General features: G+C 38.5%; 2 protein-coding genes across 2 annotated transcripts in view; one reads left to right on the top strand and one right to left on the bottom strand.

Annotated features, from left to right (window-relative positions):
• Nucleotides 1-2,709: 2,709 nt before the first annotated feature.
• LOC107681278 (inhibin beta B chain) lies at nucleotides 2,710-6,367 on the bottom strand. The gene is made up of 2 exons (XM_016477527.1): nucleotides 5,760-6,367; nucleotides 2,710-4,419 (listed from the first exon to the last, which is right to left on the bottom strand). Exons 1-2 carry the CDS (start codon nucleotides 6,142-6,144, stop codon nucleotides 3,650-3,652), a joined length of 1,155 nt encoding a protein of 384 aa, XP_016333013.1. The 5' UTR covers nucleotides 6,145-6,367; the 3' UTR covers nucleotides 2,710-3,649.
• A 5,312-nt stretch (nucleotides 6,368-11,679) lies between these two features.
• Nucleotides 11,680-14,987, top strand: part of LOC107681263 (R3H domain-containing protein 2-like) — an 80,992-nt gene continuing 77,684 nt past the window's right edge. Inside the window, exon 1 of the mRNA XM_016477514.1 lies at nucleotides 11,680-12,038. The gene's annotated coding sequence lies outside the window, so the exon portion shown is untranslated. The remainder of the gene's footprint in view (nucleotides 12,039-14,987) is intronic.

The following is a 14,987-nucleotide window of genomic DNA, read 5'->3' as shown; positions in this document are numbered from 1 at the left end:
ACACACACACACACACACACACACACACACACAGCCTTCTCTGACCCAACACAAGTTATGATGTTGTCTATAGTGTTTACTGGCATGGAAAAACGAACTCTCAAAAAATGACCATGATACTGTACTATAAAAATTATTTTTCAAAGTTGTAAATGAAACGGTGATTATTGGATTACAAGAAAATACTATTTCAGATTTTTTTGTTTTTTTGTTTAATTCACTGTTACTTGCCATTTATTTGTAATAGTTTGTGAAATTTACTGGCAATTTCTGAGTAAAAATTGTTTGTCCGCCTAACTTTTTTGTTTTCAGTGTTTCACTAGGAAAATTATGGTTCTTTTAAGAACTATTGACTGAAAGGTTCTTTTGGGAAACCCAAAACCGTTCCCTTTTGGAAACTTTAAGTACCATTGAGCAGGTTACAAAATGGTAAATGAGTGAAAAATTTAATGGTTTCGGACACCGCATATATATAAATGTGTAAGTAGTAGTTTATAGCTTCTGACGATTATATTATCTGATATAAAGAGGTCATGAATGGATGTCTCTCTTTGGCTCTTGCCATTGTTCTTAAGTAATCCATTGCTTGGAAAACCAATGTACAGTAAATATAATAAATATCGACTTCCCTCTCTGTACTAACTGATGATTTGATTACTTTTTATTACTGGATTCAGTTAATGTTTTACTGTACTGTACTGTAAAGTATAGTACTGTGATGTGCAGTATTGAGTTGATGTCATTTGTAACCTTTCAGTACTTTCATTTTTGGTTGTTGTGAAAACCTTTGTTGGAAAAAAACAGAACAAAAACTGTAAATGTTGCACTGAGCTTCAAAGAATGCTAACTGATGAACTGAATAAAAACAGTGAAAATTAAAGACTGCAGTGTTTTATATAAAGTACACTAGTGTGTTGCTGCTAATCTGAAAGTGTATTCATATGATGCAAGTGTGTATCATTTTGTCATCAGAGTGACCTTTTGACAAAGGATTGTTAGGTTTTGATAGCAGAGTTTCAATTCGACATAGATGTGAATTGTTTATTTCCCAGTGTTGTGTCTTGTGTGCTTGTGTGTAAAGTTTTGACACAATGAGCCGAAGTTTTGCAAAAAGTGTTCAAGCAATAGGCAAAAACTGTAATAAGCTTTGTTATATTTACAGCTTTGAAAAATCATTTTTTAACAGTGTGTTTTGTTTGATCGTAATTATAATACAAAGTTTCCTGTGAAAATGTGCTGTAGTTTTTGTATATGTGTCTCCACTTGTGGAAACTGAGTATCATGGTAAATTTTCATAAGTGCATTGAAAGTCTTTATGCAACTACGAGTTTTTAACATAAATTTTAACTTTCTACATTACACATTAAAAGCCCTTCAGTTTATTGCGTAATGTTGATTTGAAAATAACACTGGAAGCTTTACTGTAAGGGCAACATGCAACACTTTGATGTTTTGAGGTTGATTCATGAGCATTTACTGATAGATGAAGGCATTGCAATGTTTTCTGATTTGTAGCATAATTTTTATGGTGTTTTTACTAATATTACTGGCATTCTGCTGGTGTGTTTATTAAGTACAGTGAATGACACCCTTTTCAACTTGGCAAGACTTATCTGACCTGCTGAAATCAGAACAAACGGACCGTCTGAGTCACAGTTATATATCGGCTCACGCATGCAGGTGCACGCGGCGTCAGTCAGGGACAACATGCAACTCTTCTGTACACAACCTGATGAGAACTGCCAAAGAGTTTATCGTTCTCTTTAACTGGCTGCATCAAGTTAGTTCTCACGTACAGTTAGGTCCAAAAGTCTCAGACCTAAAGTGCTTCTCTTTTCATTGCAAATTATATTATCATAGTTTGAGAGAGAAATGTAGGTTTAAAATGAACATAAAATGTGGGAATATCTCATTATTTGCTGGATGTCTCTCAGCAGCATTGAATCTAGATAAACTAAACCTGATGTTCATGTGCTTCAGATCCAAAGAGCATCTTGAGCTTCAATCAATGGAAGACGGTTGTCTAAAGTCAAGTCATTTCTATAGTGCTTCATATAATACAGATTGTGTCAAAGCAGCTTTACAGTGTTAAACCAGAAAATAATGTTTCAATGATGCAAACAAAAATCAGCTCTAAAAAGAGGACAATAGCAAACAGTCGATTTTTCAGTTCATTGTTCATATTTCTTCTTAATTTTACATCATAACTTTTCTTCAAACATATGTATTTCCCGGTTTAAATAAACACAATCCCAGCTTGTGCTCTCAGACGTTTGGACGCCACTGTACCTCAGTGTTTTACACACAGCGACTGTCACACAAGCAATAGTTTGTGTTGTTGCGTGAGTTTGTTTACATTTATATTTGATGTCATGTTTGCAGCTAAACCAAACGAATAAATTTTTTTATGATGAACAACACATTTTATGTCTTTCTGTTGTAGATTGAAGTCATGCCAGAAAAACTGCACCGTTGTTTACTCGTCAAATATAGACATCTATGAAAACCAATTCAATTATTTGCACAAGCAAACACGCTCTTTGCCTTTTAGACGTTATTGATTGCCTTCATAGAAATACTGCCTTTTTCCAAGATATGATTAAATTATTTGTCGAGTGATAAGAGACTGTATGACATAGAGATGGTGAAATATTGTAATATTGGTCTGGATTTGCTCATCAAAGGGATACAAAAGAACATGTCAAATATTAGGGGTTGTTTACTTTATTGATGTTTGATGTGACCTTTGTCCTTATTCAAGTCCTCTCATTAAAGCACACGTGAAATAATAGATAAAATGTTTATTTTTAAAAATACACATATTCAGCAAAATTACAATGTACAATACAGTACAGATTTCCATACTATCTCACTGATAAGAAAATATTCCTTTATTAAAAAAATTATAGAAATTAATCTCAGTGAGTTTTTGCTCTTTCAAAGAGCTTTAATATGGTGCCATAAGTTACAGTATCATTTTTGTCAAGCAAAAATAAACAAAACACATGTAGATCGGATTTGCATGGCTTGATTTATACACAAAATAACATATAAAGTGCAGTTGCAGATTCCCTACACGATGCATATGCATTCCTAGGAAGTGCTTCAAACTAAACAAAAGGAGAACATGAGACAGAATAAACACTTAAAATAAACACAAAAAATACACCTGTAACATGTACAATGTAGGTGATTGTACTGTTTGTAGATTATTGTACCACTTTTGCAAAGGTGCTATATAAATAATACTTATTATTATTATTATTATTATTAATGTTACAAATAAAAGTAAGTGTATCTGTTTGAATGGAAAATAAGCAGCTTGAAAGGAAAGCCAGTACACATATTTAGTTGCATTTGCTGGTGCTTAGCGTAAACAGTCAAAAGTAAGCTTTGAGAACTAATGTGAGAGAAATATTCAAGCATTTATTACTAATGCAGCACTGCTGCTGCCAGGCCTTTGCTGGGACGTGTGGCAATAACTAAATGTTTACTGTCATGTTGGGTAAGCGTGGCTTTTATTTCCCTGAGTATTTCAACATCTATAAAAAAAGCCTCGATTAGAGAATATTTCGCCTCTTCCTGATAAAGCAGATAAATAGGTGTGCGGCTGTGTACTGTTAGGTTTGTGGTCTCCTGTAATTGTTCTTTATGTGCACCCACAGGACTCGACGATCATGTCTTGGACGTCGGTCTTCACGATGGTGTGCTGCGAGTTGAAGTAGACCATGGAGAGCGGCCGTCTCTGGATGGGGACGCAGCAGGACGACACGGCCGTGTGGATGCCGTTAGCCTTCAGTTGACTGAAGACGGTGGCGTGGAAGGAGGAGGCGATGCCGGGCGAGCCGGATAAATGCTGTGGACACTGTCCCATGCAGTAGTTCATGTGGTAGCCCTCTGGTGCTATGATCCAGTCCTGCCACTGTATGTCGCGGAACTTGATGTAGAAGTCTTTCCTGCAGCACACGCTCACGTCGTCGCCGCATCGCAGGGAGCGCTTGCTCAGGGCGTGCTTGTTGGCGTCGTCGCGCAACTGCACCTGCGCCACCAGGAACGGCTGGTGCGAGGAGTCGCCGGACGCCTCGCGGCTGCACAGGTTGCGGCCGCCGTCTTCGCAGTGCACCTCCAGACGGAGCCTCCGCTGACCGCCGTCCAGGAAGGCCTGCAGGGCGCCGGTTACGGGGAACGTGTGCCATCCGCCTCGTGACACATCCACGCTTCTCTGGAGCAGCAGCGTGCGATTAGCGCCGCTCGACGCCGGCAGGGAGATTTCTGCGTTTACGCGGCCGCCGTGATGAGGGGCGTCAGCCGGACTCACGTACAGCCACAGCGACGACTGCAGCACCTGCACGCTGTGACCTTTCTCCTGCAGGAACTGGAACGACAGACTGGTGTCGGTGCCGGCAGAGACCTCGGCATCTGGAGAGAAATCAGACAGAAGTGCTTAGAAGAAGTGCTTATAATGCAACGCGGAAGTAAGATGTTTTCTGTGAATGTGCGAGACTTCTGATTCATTAGGCGCTGTTGGTGAATAGCTACACTCTAAACAAAAATGCTGGGTTGTTTCAACCCAACTTTGGGTCAAATTTGGACTAACCCAACTTTTGGGTTACAAATGTAATAAAAAAATTTAACCCAACAGCTGGGTTAGTCCATATTTGACCCAAAGTTGGGTTGAAACAACCCAGCATTTTTTTTTAGAGTGTAAACTGTATTAAAAAAATTTTTTTTTTTGAACAAGATTACAGAAAGGAGAACAAAATACTATTACAGTCTTTATACTTCACAATTTCACGCTTAATTCACGTACATTTCTTTGTAATTAAATGTTAAATTTACTAGTCATTTTAGAGTGAAATTTGTTTCTAGGTTTTTTTTTGTTGGTAAAATGATTTGTGCTACAAACCAGTTTGTGTGTTTGTTATTAAATAAAAATTATATGATGGCAAAAAACAGTTTACATTATAAAGCAGCATAACCGGCTGAACTTTCAAAATTACAGAATTCAACAGCAAGTTCTTCAAATATTTCTCAAATTTACACATTTTGTGTATTTGACAAAGTTTAAATAAAATAAAAAAAACAGAACTTAAAAGAGAAAAGCATTGTACAGCTAAAATTAGAAACCATTACGCCGGAAGTCTGGCCTGTTCAAATGACCACGCCCACTCATGTCAAAAATAAGATGCATCGTAATATTTTAATATTTAGTTTACATGCATTTTTCAGTTTGAGTATATGTTATAAAATGTCTTAATGTATCTGAAATAAACGTGAGAATTTACATAAAGTGCACGTACCGATCGTTATGAACGATTTAGAGGCACAATAATTCAGATGTACTTTGTAAATATGCATATAACATTGTTTAGGGTAGGCTATAGTTTGCTCTGACCTTTAAAAACCAGTTAACCATTGAAGAAACCGCATCTGAACAGTGTAAATCGTTCTTAAAACCATTCATTTGAGTATTTTCACCAGATAACTGTTTTTGTTTCTTCTTCTATGTAAATCGTTCGTAAATCCATTCAATTCAGCTGAGAACTGATGTAAGGGATGTAATTTTAAGAGTGCTTTTCTGAACGATTTATAAGTCAGATGTGCTCACCGTTATTCTATAGTTTGAGAAAAAAGGTTTTCTGTGTAAAGCGGTCCTAAAAGCATTCAGTTCAATGTGAGAATCTGTGTAAACGCAGGTGCGCACCAGTTTGTGCTAAGAACGCTTCTATAAACTCTCTGTAAGTCAGATGCACACTCACCGACATCAGCGAAGCTCACTATCTCGTATGCCTGGCTACTGGTGCGCGAGTTGGGCACGTTGTTGTCCAGCTCCAGCGTTCCGTCCTGTCTGACGCGGCCCGCGTGCAGCTTGCGCAGCGCCGTCATGAGCGCGGCACGGGGCACCGTCTGCGTGATGTTCGGCCTCTCCCGCAGGTGAAGCTTGTCCAGGATCCGCTGTTTGGCCATCTCGACCAGGTAACGTTCCTCCGTGCTCTTCTCCATCGCCAGCATGCCGCACGTCGGGCAGCCGGTGGTGGCCGCGCTCGTTCCATTCACCGTAAACGCGCTCAGCACCACCAGCGTGGACAGCACCGCGGACGCAAGCCCGCACATGTGAGCCCACGAGAACGACACTAAGAACATGTGACTTTGCTTTCGCTCGTTTGAGTCTGACAGGTTTGGGGAGACGCGCACTAGCGAGTGGACGGAGAGGACTGAGCCGCACCTGAGCACTCAGAAGTGGGGTAATCCATCAAAAGTTGTGAATCGTTTAAGGGACGCACCAATGACGCTCTGGCTGTCACACATATACACGCGCTCGAGGGGAGGGAGGACGCGCTGCTGGGATGCACATCATGCACACTCCTCTCTGAAGCATGTATATATAGCTCTGCTGGAGTTAATCATTAGCGCGAGCAAATAAACATACGACACTTACAGTGCCACGTCGAGCCGTGGCTGCCCAAGCGAAGTCCAAACTCTCACCTCTGTCCCAGTGACCCCCAGCATCGTAACCCTAAAGCATCCAAACCAAACAGATCACAAGGCAACACGAGATCGGTCAATCTGACGCAAGCCCGGCTGTTTCAAATGGGGAAGTCCAGTGTGGTGCATCTGTTCATGCATCGACCAGCGTGCAAAAACTCAACCAACTGCATGGCTCCATTAAGCGTAAAGTTCCCAAACTATGACGATTAAAGGGGTAGTTCGCACAAAAATGAGCATTCTGCTTTCTGCAACGCTTACTGTCCTTCTGAACCTGTTTGGATGGTTTGAAAAATGGTTTGGTTCCCAACGTTTTTAAAATATCTTCTTGTGTTCCTCAGAAGAAAGCCAAACCGGTAAATGATAACAAAATGACCATTAGAGCTATTTAAATCAAATACATAAACGTCTGTACATTTATTAAGAGGACAGTAAAGTGCCAGAGTTTCAGGATTGCTTAGTGAATGTCGAACATCGTAAAAGATTAGTTTAAGAATTAGTTTTATTTATTTTTTTTAGAAAACAAAAATAGCAAAGAATTGGCTATCATACAGTTTAATAGTGCTGATACACTTAAAAAATAATTTTTCGAAGTGATAAATAGGCTAATACAAAGTTTATTGGACTACATGAAATTTCACACTCTAAAAAATGCTGGGTTGTTTCAACCCAACTTTGGGTCAAATATGGACTAACCCAACCGTTGGGTTAAATTTTTACATTAAATTTTTAACCCAAAAGTTGGGTTAGTCCATATTTGACCCAAAGTTGGGTTGAAACAACCCAGCATTTTTTAGAGTGCACGTTTAATTCAGCGTTATTTGCCATTTTTGTGTAGTCGATTTTTTGAGTGAAATTTGATTAAAAATTACTGCTTTCTTTTTCAGTGGTAAAATGTGGCAGTGAAAATTTAACCCAACGGTTGGGTTAGTCCATATTTGACCCAAAGTTGGGTTGAAACAACCCAGCATTTGTTAGAGTGCACGTTTAATTCAGCGTTATTTGCCATTTTTGTGTAGTCGATTTTTTGAGTGAAATTTGATTAAAAATTACTGCTTTCTTTTTCAGTGGTAAAATGTGGCAGTGAGCTCGTGCATCAGGTTTTTAAACCCTGTTTACTGACTTAAACGCAAACTATTCAATGTCTGGCCATTTAACACTAAACATTGCAATATGCAAGCAGCACGAGCAATAAATAAAAAGCAACGGTAAAGAATATCGATAGAATCTTTTTCATCCCTACATGGGCTTGTGGAGTGATTGAGGGTGATTAATTAACACAGATAGCTTAATGAACCCGCGGGACATCAGACCATCAGCAGATGCTGAGCCTCTCAGACTCGCAGTGCGCAGGCGCCGTCTAGTGGACACACATCGGTGTTCTTATGGAGATCAGACATGATGAATGCTGTCATCTGTGCATGGGTTGCATCATGTGAGCCGTACAACTGTTGCATTTATAAATGCATTTGTAAACTTTGTCATGTTTCTCCTCTCTTTTATTAAAGTTTGGTGTTGTTAGTTTTGTGGTTCATCATCTGCCATTTTTCTTTTGATAATCACGGAATTCTTTAAAAATAGTAGGAATCATTTGTATTCTCGTTAATGTTGTGATGCCACAAATGTTTGCTGTACCAAATGTGACCTGATAACCTTTAACTCTCTGGCTTCTTTTTTTTTTTTTTTCAGCGAGTCTTTTTTAGCCACATCAGTACGTTCTATTAAATGCTTTGGTTTGGTTTATTTTGTCTCTCAGGTTATATTTAAATGTCGAATTTGATCATTTCAGACAAACATTAGCTTAAGTTCTTCACAGACAACTATTATGCCACTAAATACTTCCATCACAGATGGGCGAATTCTGAAAAAGAATTGACATCTTATATTTTATTAGGGGAGATTGAGAACTTTAATTACAGAAAATGTTACAGGTAACAGGTAACATTTCTGACCCTACAGTAACTAGTAAGCAATGCACAAGGTTTAATTGCCCTCATGATGTTTTTCTCAGGACAGGAGACAAAACAGCCGCTGGCAAACCAATCCAGTTTTATCCAGTGCACTAGATAGTAACGCACCAGTTTGTCAGAGACACTGATGAGTTGCACTAAGATACACAAGATTGTGCAAATAACCCCACAAGATGACCTAATAGACTCAACTAGTGTTTGAGAAGAAATAATCCATCAATACATTACAGGTACAGTCTGATCTGCCGTGGTCACACTATATAGGAGAAAGGTGAGAGTGAAGCGTGACTTCATTCTGTGCTTTATTTGGAATGCTCCTGACCTCAGACAAAGAAGAAAAATCAACAAGTGACAGGACACACGTACTGAAATGTCACGCATGAGAACCGGTCTGAAATCAAGCACACAACACGTGCTGCAAAAACCACAAGCTCCAGCCTTTTGATTTGACTGATAGGCTAAACATTTGTCATTGTTTTAAATGTAAAATCATAACAATATGAGTCTGACATCTAAGTTAGACTCTGCTTTGAAATATTAGAATGGACCAGAGTCAGAATATACTTTATTGTCCAGTCCGGAAAGAAAAGACAGTTTTATTTTATAAAGAATAAATACAATTATTTTATAAAAAGTATTTATTTTACTTTGTACAGTAGCCAATATACACCATTCCAGCATATTTACAATACTAAGAGCATAAAATGTTACATATAAAATACATGTTTTGTGAAAATATAAACAATATTGTTTTATGTTACTTTGTATAGTAGCCAGTATACACAATAAACATAGTTATAAAAAATGTATTGGAATACTTTTTGCAAGAAAATAGCATTTTAGTTTTTCTACTTCAGAATTTCATGTGTAATTTAATGTTTTATATGCAATTTAATTGTAACTGTTTGTGAAATTTACAAGCAATTTGTGAATTAAAATATAAACAGAATATATTTTGCTTTGTACATTAGCCAAATACACCATGCCAGCATAATCACAATATTCCAAAATGTGTGTGTGTGTGTGTGGTGTGTGTGTGTGTGTGTGTGTGCCTGGTATTTATCACGTTATGGGGACCAAATGTCCCCACAAGGATAGTAATACTAGTAAATTTTGACCTTGTGGGGACATTTTTGAGGTCCCCATGAGGAAACAAGCTTATAAATCATACAGAATGAGTTTTTTTTGAGAAAGTAAAAATGCACAAAGTTTCCTGTGAGGGGTAGGTTTAGGGGTAGGGTTGGTGTAGGGCAATAGCACATACAGTTTGTACAGTATAAAAACCATTACGCCTATGGAATGTCCCCATAAAACATGGAAACACAATGTGTGTGTGTGTGTGAGTGTGTGTGTGTGTGTGTGTAGAGTGCTGGGTAGATTACTTGAAAAGTGTAATCCATTACTGATTCCCAATGACATGACACAATTTGTAGTTAGTAACGTAATCCATTACATTACACATTTTAGGTAATATAATCAGACTACTTTTTGATTACTTTTAGATTACTTTTGATCTGACTCGTTTACCACATTTATTTAATCAGGACAATTTTGTACCATATTTATTTAAAAATGCAAAGAAAATGAAAAAGAAAAAAATTTTCCATTCGTTGTTATTTACAACATGAGGTGCATTAAACATTACATTACATTATAAAGGTTTCTCAAACTGGGGTTCATAAAGGAACTGCAGGGGGTTCGTGAGTTTAATGAAAAGCAAATAATTTAATTAAATCATAAAAATGTACATGATTTTAAAATAACATCAATCAAAAAAATACACTTATTAAAAAAATATTTAAAAAAAAATTGTTTTAACCAACTTCAGAGACCCATGAACATGCAAATGTGATACTTAATTATTAAAATATTTATTTTTAAGTCTCAGGGGTACTTCAAGTAAGTATATTATGTGAGAGATGTTCAGATGACAAAGGTTTGGGAATGCATGCATTACATGCAAATAAGAAATAACGTGAATTTGTGCATCCAAAGACATTGTAATAGATGATTAAATAACCTACTGAGTGATAATTCAAATAAACGTGAATGTGTTCATCAGTAATTGATGCAATGTTGAAACACCTGAACTGATTTTTTTTGTAAATGCTGTGTAGCCACCTGACTAGTGACTGATGAAGACTTTCTGAATGTATGTAAGCGGTATTAGAAAGGAACATTTAAAAATGAAAAAGAGGAATTAGGAAATTATGAATAATCTATTGATATCGTGTGAATAACATGTAATAATTTAATCAATAAAAAAGTAACTGTAGTCTGATTATGATGGCACAGAGGAACGATATGGTTGTAATCACTTTTAGAACCTTTGTTGTTGTTTTTCGGCTAATGTAACGCTAGTGTGAAAACATTGACCGCAGGGTTGCCAGGTTTTCACAACAAAACCCCTCCAATCGCTACTCAAAACAATCCTCATAATAGCACAGTCGTGTTTAGAGGGATCCCCAGTTAAAAATCGAGTTCCTGACATAAAATTCACGTTTCTGTCTGGGTCCCCCTGGTAAAAGTCGCATCCCAGAAGCTAAATATCACGTTATTGATGTTGCTTCAACTCGCGGCAACTGTGTTAAAGTAGTCCGATTCCGAGGGAAAACCGGAGACTTGGCAACAATGATTGACAGCCAATCAGAATCATCGAGCCCAAGCATTTAAAGGGGTCATATGATGCTTTTTTAAAGATAATTATTTTGTGTATTTGGTGTAACAGAATATGTTGACATGCTTTAATGTTCAAAAAACACATTATTTTTCAAATCCTGTACATTATTGTAGGTCCTCTATGCCCCGCCTGTCTCAAACGCTTCGTTTTCTACAAAGTCCCTCCTTCCGACAAGTGCAGTCTGCTCTGATTAAAAAAAGCTTTTTTTTTTATATATATATATATATATATATATATATATATATATATAGGCCTATATATATAGACATCGGTGTTGATGATGTTGAATATATAATTGTTCGTTACAGGTTAACTCAAATTGTAACATTACAATATCAATACTATAATCAGATGCATCAAACCCTTATTTGCATATTCATCCGAGCATGAAACGATGCCGACAGCGCCATCCTCTGTTTCCTGTAAGCACAAACACATGGAACAGTGACGTAAAGCGCAGAAAGAGACAGCGGTCTTGTCCGTGTGTTTGTCGGGGTCTTTTTGTGAGGTTTACCTCTGACGTCACGGCCCCGCCCACTCGAGCTCAGGTTTGATCGCCGCGCGCTGCTGACAGTCGCCGCGAACTCGTGCTCGGTGGCGATTTAACGGCATTAAGCGGCGGCGGGCTGTCGTTATTCGGTTACCGGAGGGTTATGACTTTAAACATGTTCACCTAACCCATCCTGAGCGGTAGTGATGCGCTCACGAGTTCGTGAGGCGGCCGATTGTCATTTCGACTTAGCTGGCGTTCGCTTAGCCGCCACAGGCTAATTAATTAACCCGTTTTGTGAGGTAAATATTGACTCCAAATCACTGGAAACGCGACAAAAACGCCACAACGCCGACCTACAGCGAGGACCAGCGCTGTTTCATCGTATTGGCTGAACGCGAGGGATTAACGGGTAAGTGTCGCGTTTGAACGCTTTAAATGGAACAGGTATCGATGTGTGTGTCTCTGGTAAAGCTCACGAAAGTCGCCAGTGAAAGGATAACGGGTAATTATTCACCCAAAGCGTGATTAAACTGACTCGTGAGAAGCAGAACGGTGCCGAACGGCGGAGGCGTTCTCGATTCGTCGCGTCGCGTTTCGAACAGCGCGCTTATTATTATTAAAACCCCTCAGACCTGCTCATCAGAACAGAGTTCTTTCCTTTGAAGCGCCATTAACCATAACTAGAATAATACACTAGTAATACGCGTAGTGAAAATGGCACAGAGGAACGATATGGTTGTAATCACTTTTAGAACCTTTGTTGTTGTTTTTCGGCTAATGTAACGCTAGTGTGAAAACATTGACCGCAGGGTTGCCAGGTTTTCACAACAAAACCCCTCCAATCGCTACTCAAAACAATCCTCATAAACTGTGATGTGACCCCCTCTCTCTCTCTCTCTCTCTCGCTCTCGCTCTCTCTCTGTCTCTCGCGCTCTCTCTCTCTGTCTCTCGCGCGCTCTCTCTTTGTAACACTCCAAAGAGAAAGGAAAACTTGAAATTGCATCATATGACCCCTTTAAAGCGACAGACTAATAAACAGAATGTTATCGTTCCTGGTGTGAACAGGCCTTAATACTTATTTTGGGCTTGACTTTAGTGGGTAACATGTCAAAGTGTTATGCAAGTCCCTGTAAACGCTCACTAAGTTGTTAGTATTTACCTAGATAGCAGGTGTGATTATCATATTTCATATAAAGTACTGTGATAATACCATGGTTTTTGTTTGCTTGAAGAAATGGAATCAGAATGAATTAACTGAAGCTGTACTGAAGCTAACAGAAGGCTGTTTTGAGTAACGAGATGCTCTGGTTTTCTGTGAGAAGTCTTTGAAACGTTGTGTTTCACCAGGAGCACGATTCAGGAGTCTGTAATTGTGCACAATGCAGCGATCTTCAGTCTTGTAGTGTACACTTGGTTTAATGTTATTTTCCCACTGTAAAAAACTGGAAAGTTTCCATGGATGTTAAAGGTTCTTCGTGGATCCATCAATGCCAATAAAGAATATTTAGCCTATTTTTAAGTGTAAGCAGGGTCTTGAGGAAATTCTTGTCCAGCAAGTAGAATTTTGCATGACGTCTGAGTTCTGTGTTTGGCTTTGCATGGAAGAAAGAAATGTTTAGCGGGTTAGAGACGTTCATGATGGATTTCTGGAGAAGTCCTGAGTGCGTGTGATGCTTTAGATCCCGTCACAGCAGGTTTCCCTTGAAATACAGTAGAGCAAAACTCTCAAACTGCTTTCTAAAACATTTTTACCCACAGCTTCAGTAATCAAGCTTGTCAGATCACAGTGTTGTTTGAAAGACTGACCCTGCTTTGTGATATTTACACGGTTTTGCTCCAAGAAAATCTGAAGATACACACCTTGTTAATAGAAATGCAGCCTTGGGCAGAGGTTATGATGTCAAGTCGTCAGGTGTGTCGTGTTTAAAGCTGCTTTGAGCTTCAATCAAGCTCTCTGAGAAGTTGACACTCAACCATCAATCGCTCTCGATCCGTATCCATGTGTACTTAGTGAAAGGAGCGTAGAGTTTATCAGTGTTTCTCATCTGATATCCAGCTGATCTGTCTTTTCGTTTGAGGTTTGTGTTTGGCTTTGCATGACAGAAAGAAATGATTAGCGTTGCTTTAAAGCTCCTGGAAGAGTCTCGAGTGTGTTTGTGATTGTCGCTATCATATAAACGGGCAGATTGTCCTGAGAGGTGACGTCCAAGTGTTGTGGTCGAGACGTTCTGTTCCTTTTGTCGTTAATACAGTAGATAGGGGTAGTTGTTTTAGTAAACGAGTGCAGAAATGGGAAAATCAATCTTTGCTGAATTATTCAGGAGTGCAGAAACATTTAATTATCAGCGTTTTGTGTTCGCTGAGGATGAATTCTGCTGCTCTGAGGCCTGTTGACCGTGTTCTGGAGGGTTTGATTAGAATCACTAATTTTCAGTGTTTGTAGGAGGTTTGCATTGGTTAGATGAAGAGCGATGCTTAATGCATGTCAGCCATTAGATGTACTTGTAAGAATGAAATGTCTCTTCTTGTAAATCTATGAAAGTTGTGGTTGAAATGGGTTTTGTGATTATTTTTATTGAATATGTGCTGCTAGTGTTGTCACGGTACCAAAATTTCAGTATTCCGTACCAATACCAGTGAAAATCCACGGTTCTCGGTACCAACTTCGGTAACGAAGCAAAACACAAAAACATGCTAATTAAAAAATTGGACTATACTTTCATTTAATTCAAACATATTTAATTTTAAATGGCTTTTGAAAACCTAGAGTTATTCAGCCAAGAATAACAACTAAGTTAGCTTAAAAAAAAGCCCAGAACTGCTTTTCTGACTGATATGACACAATGTTAACCATTTGTACATTCTCTAACACGCATATTTTAGATTCACTACTCATTTAAAAGCCTCTGGTGTGTAAAAATAGTCAATATCATCATGTCCTCCTGTTTGTTTTTTTTACCCTAAAAGTTATAGGAGCATTGAATAGTTAATAAAGAAACTTCATTCTAATGCTCATTAGTGTTGTCAAAAGACCCGGTACTTCGGTAACAAGTCGGTACTAAAAAAATGAAAACATTACGGTACCAGGTTTTTTTAAGTACCGGTGGTACCGAGTACCCGGTCAACACGGTTCTTGATGCGCTATCCGAAAGGTGCGCAGATGCTCTCTCTTCATAAAAGCACGGAGACGTGGCAACATCAAAACGAGGAAACACACCAAACTAGCAAAACACTTTAAAGACACTGGTATTGGTACCGAATACTGAAATTTTGGTACCGTGACAACACTAATGCTCATTATATTAGCGTTAGCCGAGCTTATGCTTGTAAATGAACAGACACTACAATTAAAGACTGA

Source organism: Sinocyclocheilus anshuiensis, unplaced genomic scaffold (genome assembly GCF_001515605.1).
Source record: "Sinocyclocheilus anshuiensis isolate Anshui unplaced genomic scaffold, SAMN03320099.WGS_v1.1 scaffold1632, whole genome shotgun sequence".
NCBI lineage: Eukaryota > Metazoa > Chordata > Actinopteri > Cypriniformes > Cyprinidae > Sinocyclocheilus > Sinocyclocheilus anshuiensis.
Note: the sequence above shows the minus strand (reverse complement) of the source record. Positions and strands in the feature narration are given on the sequence as shown.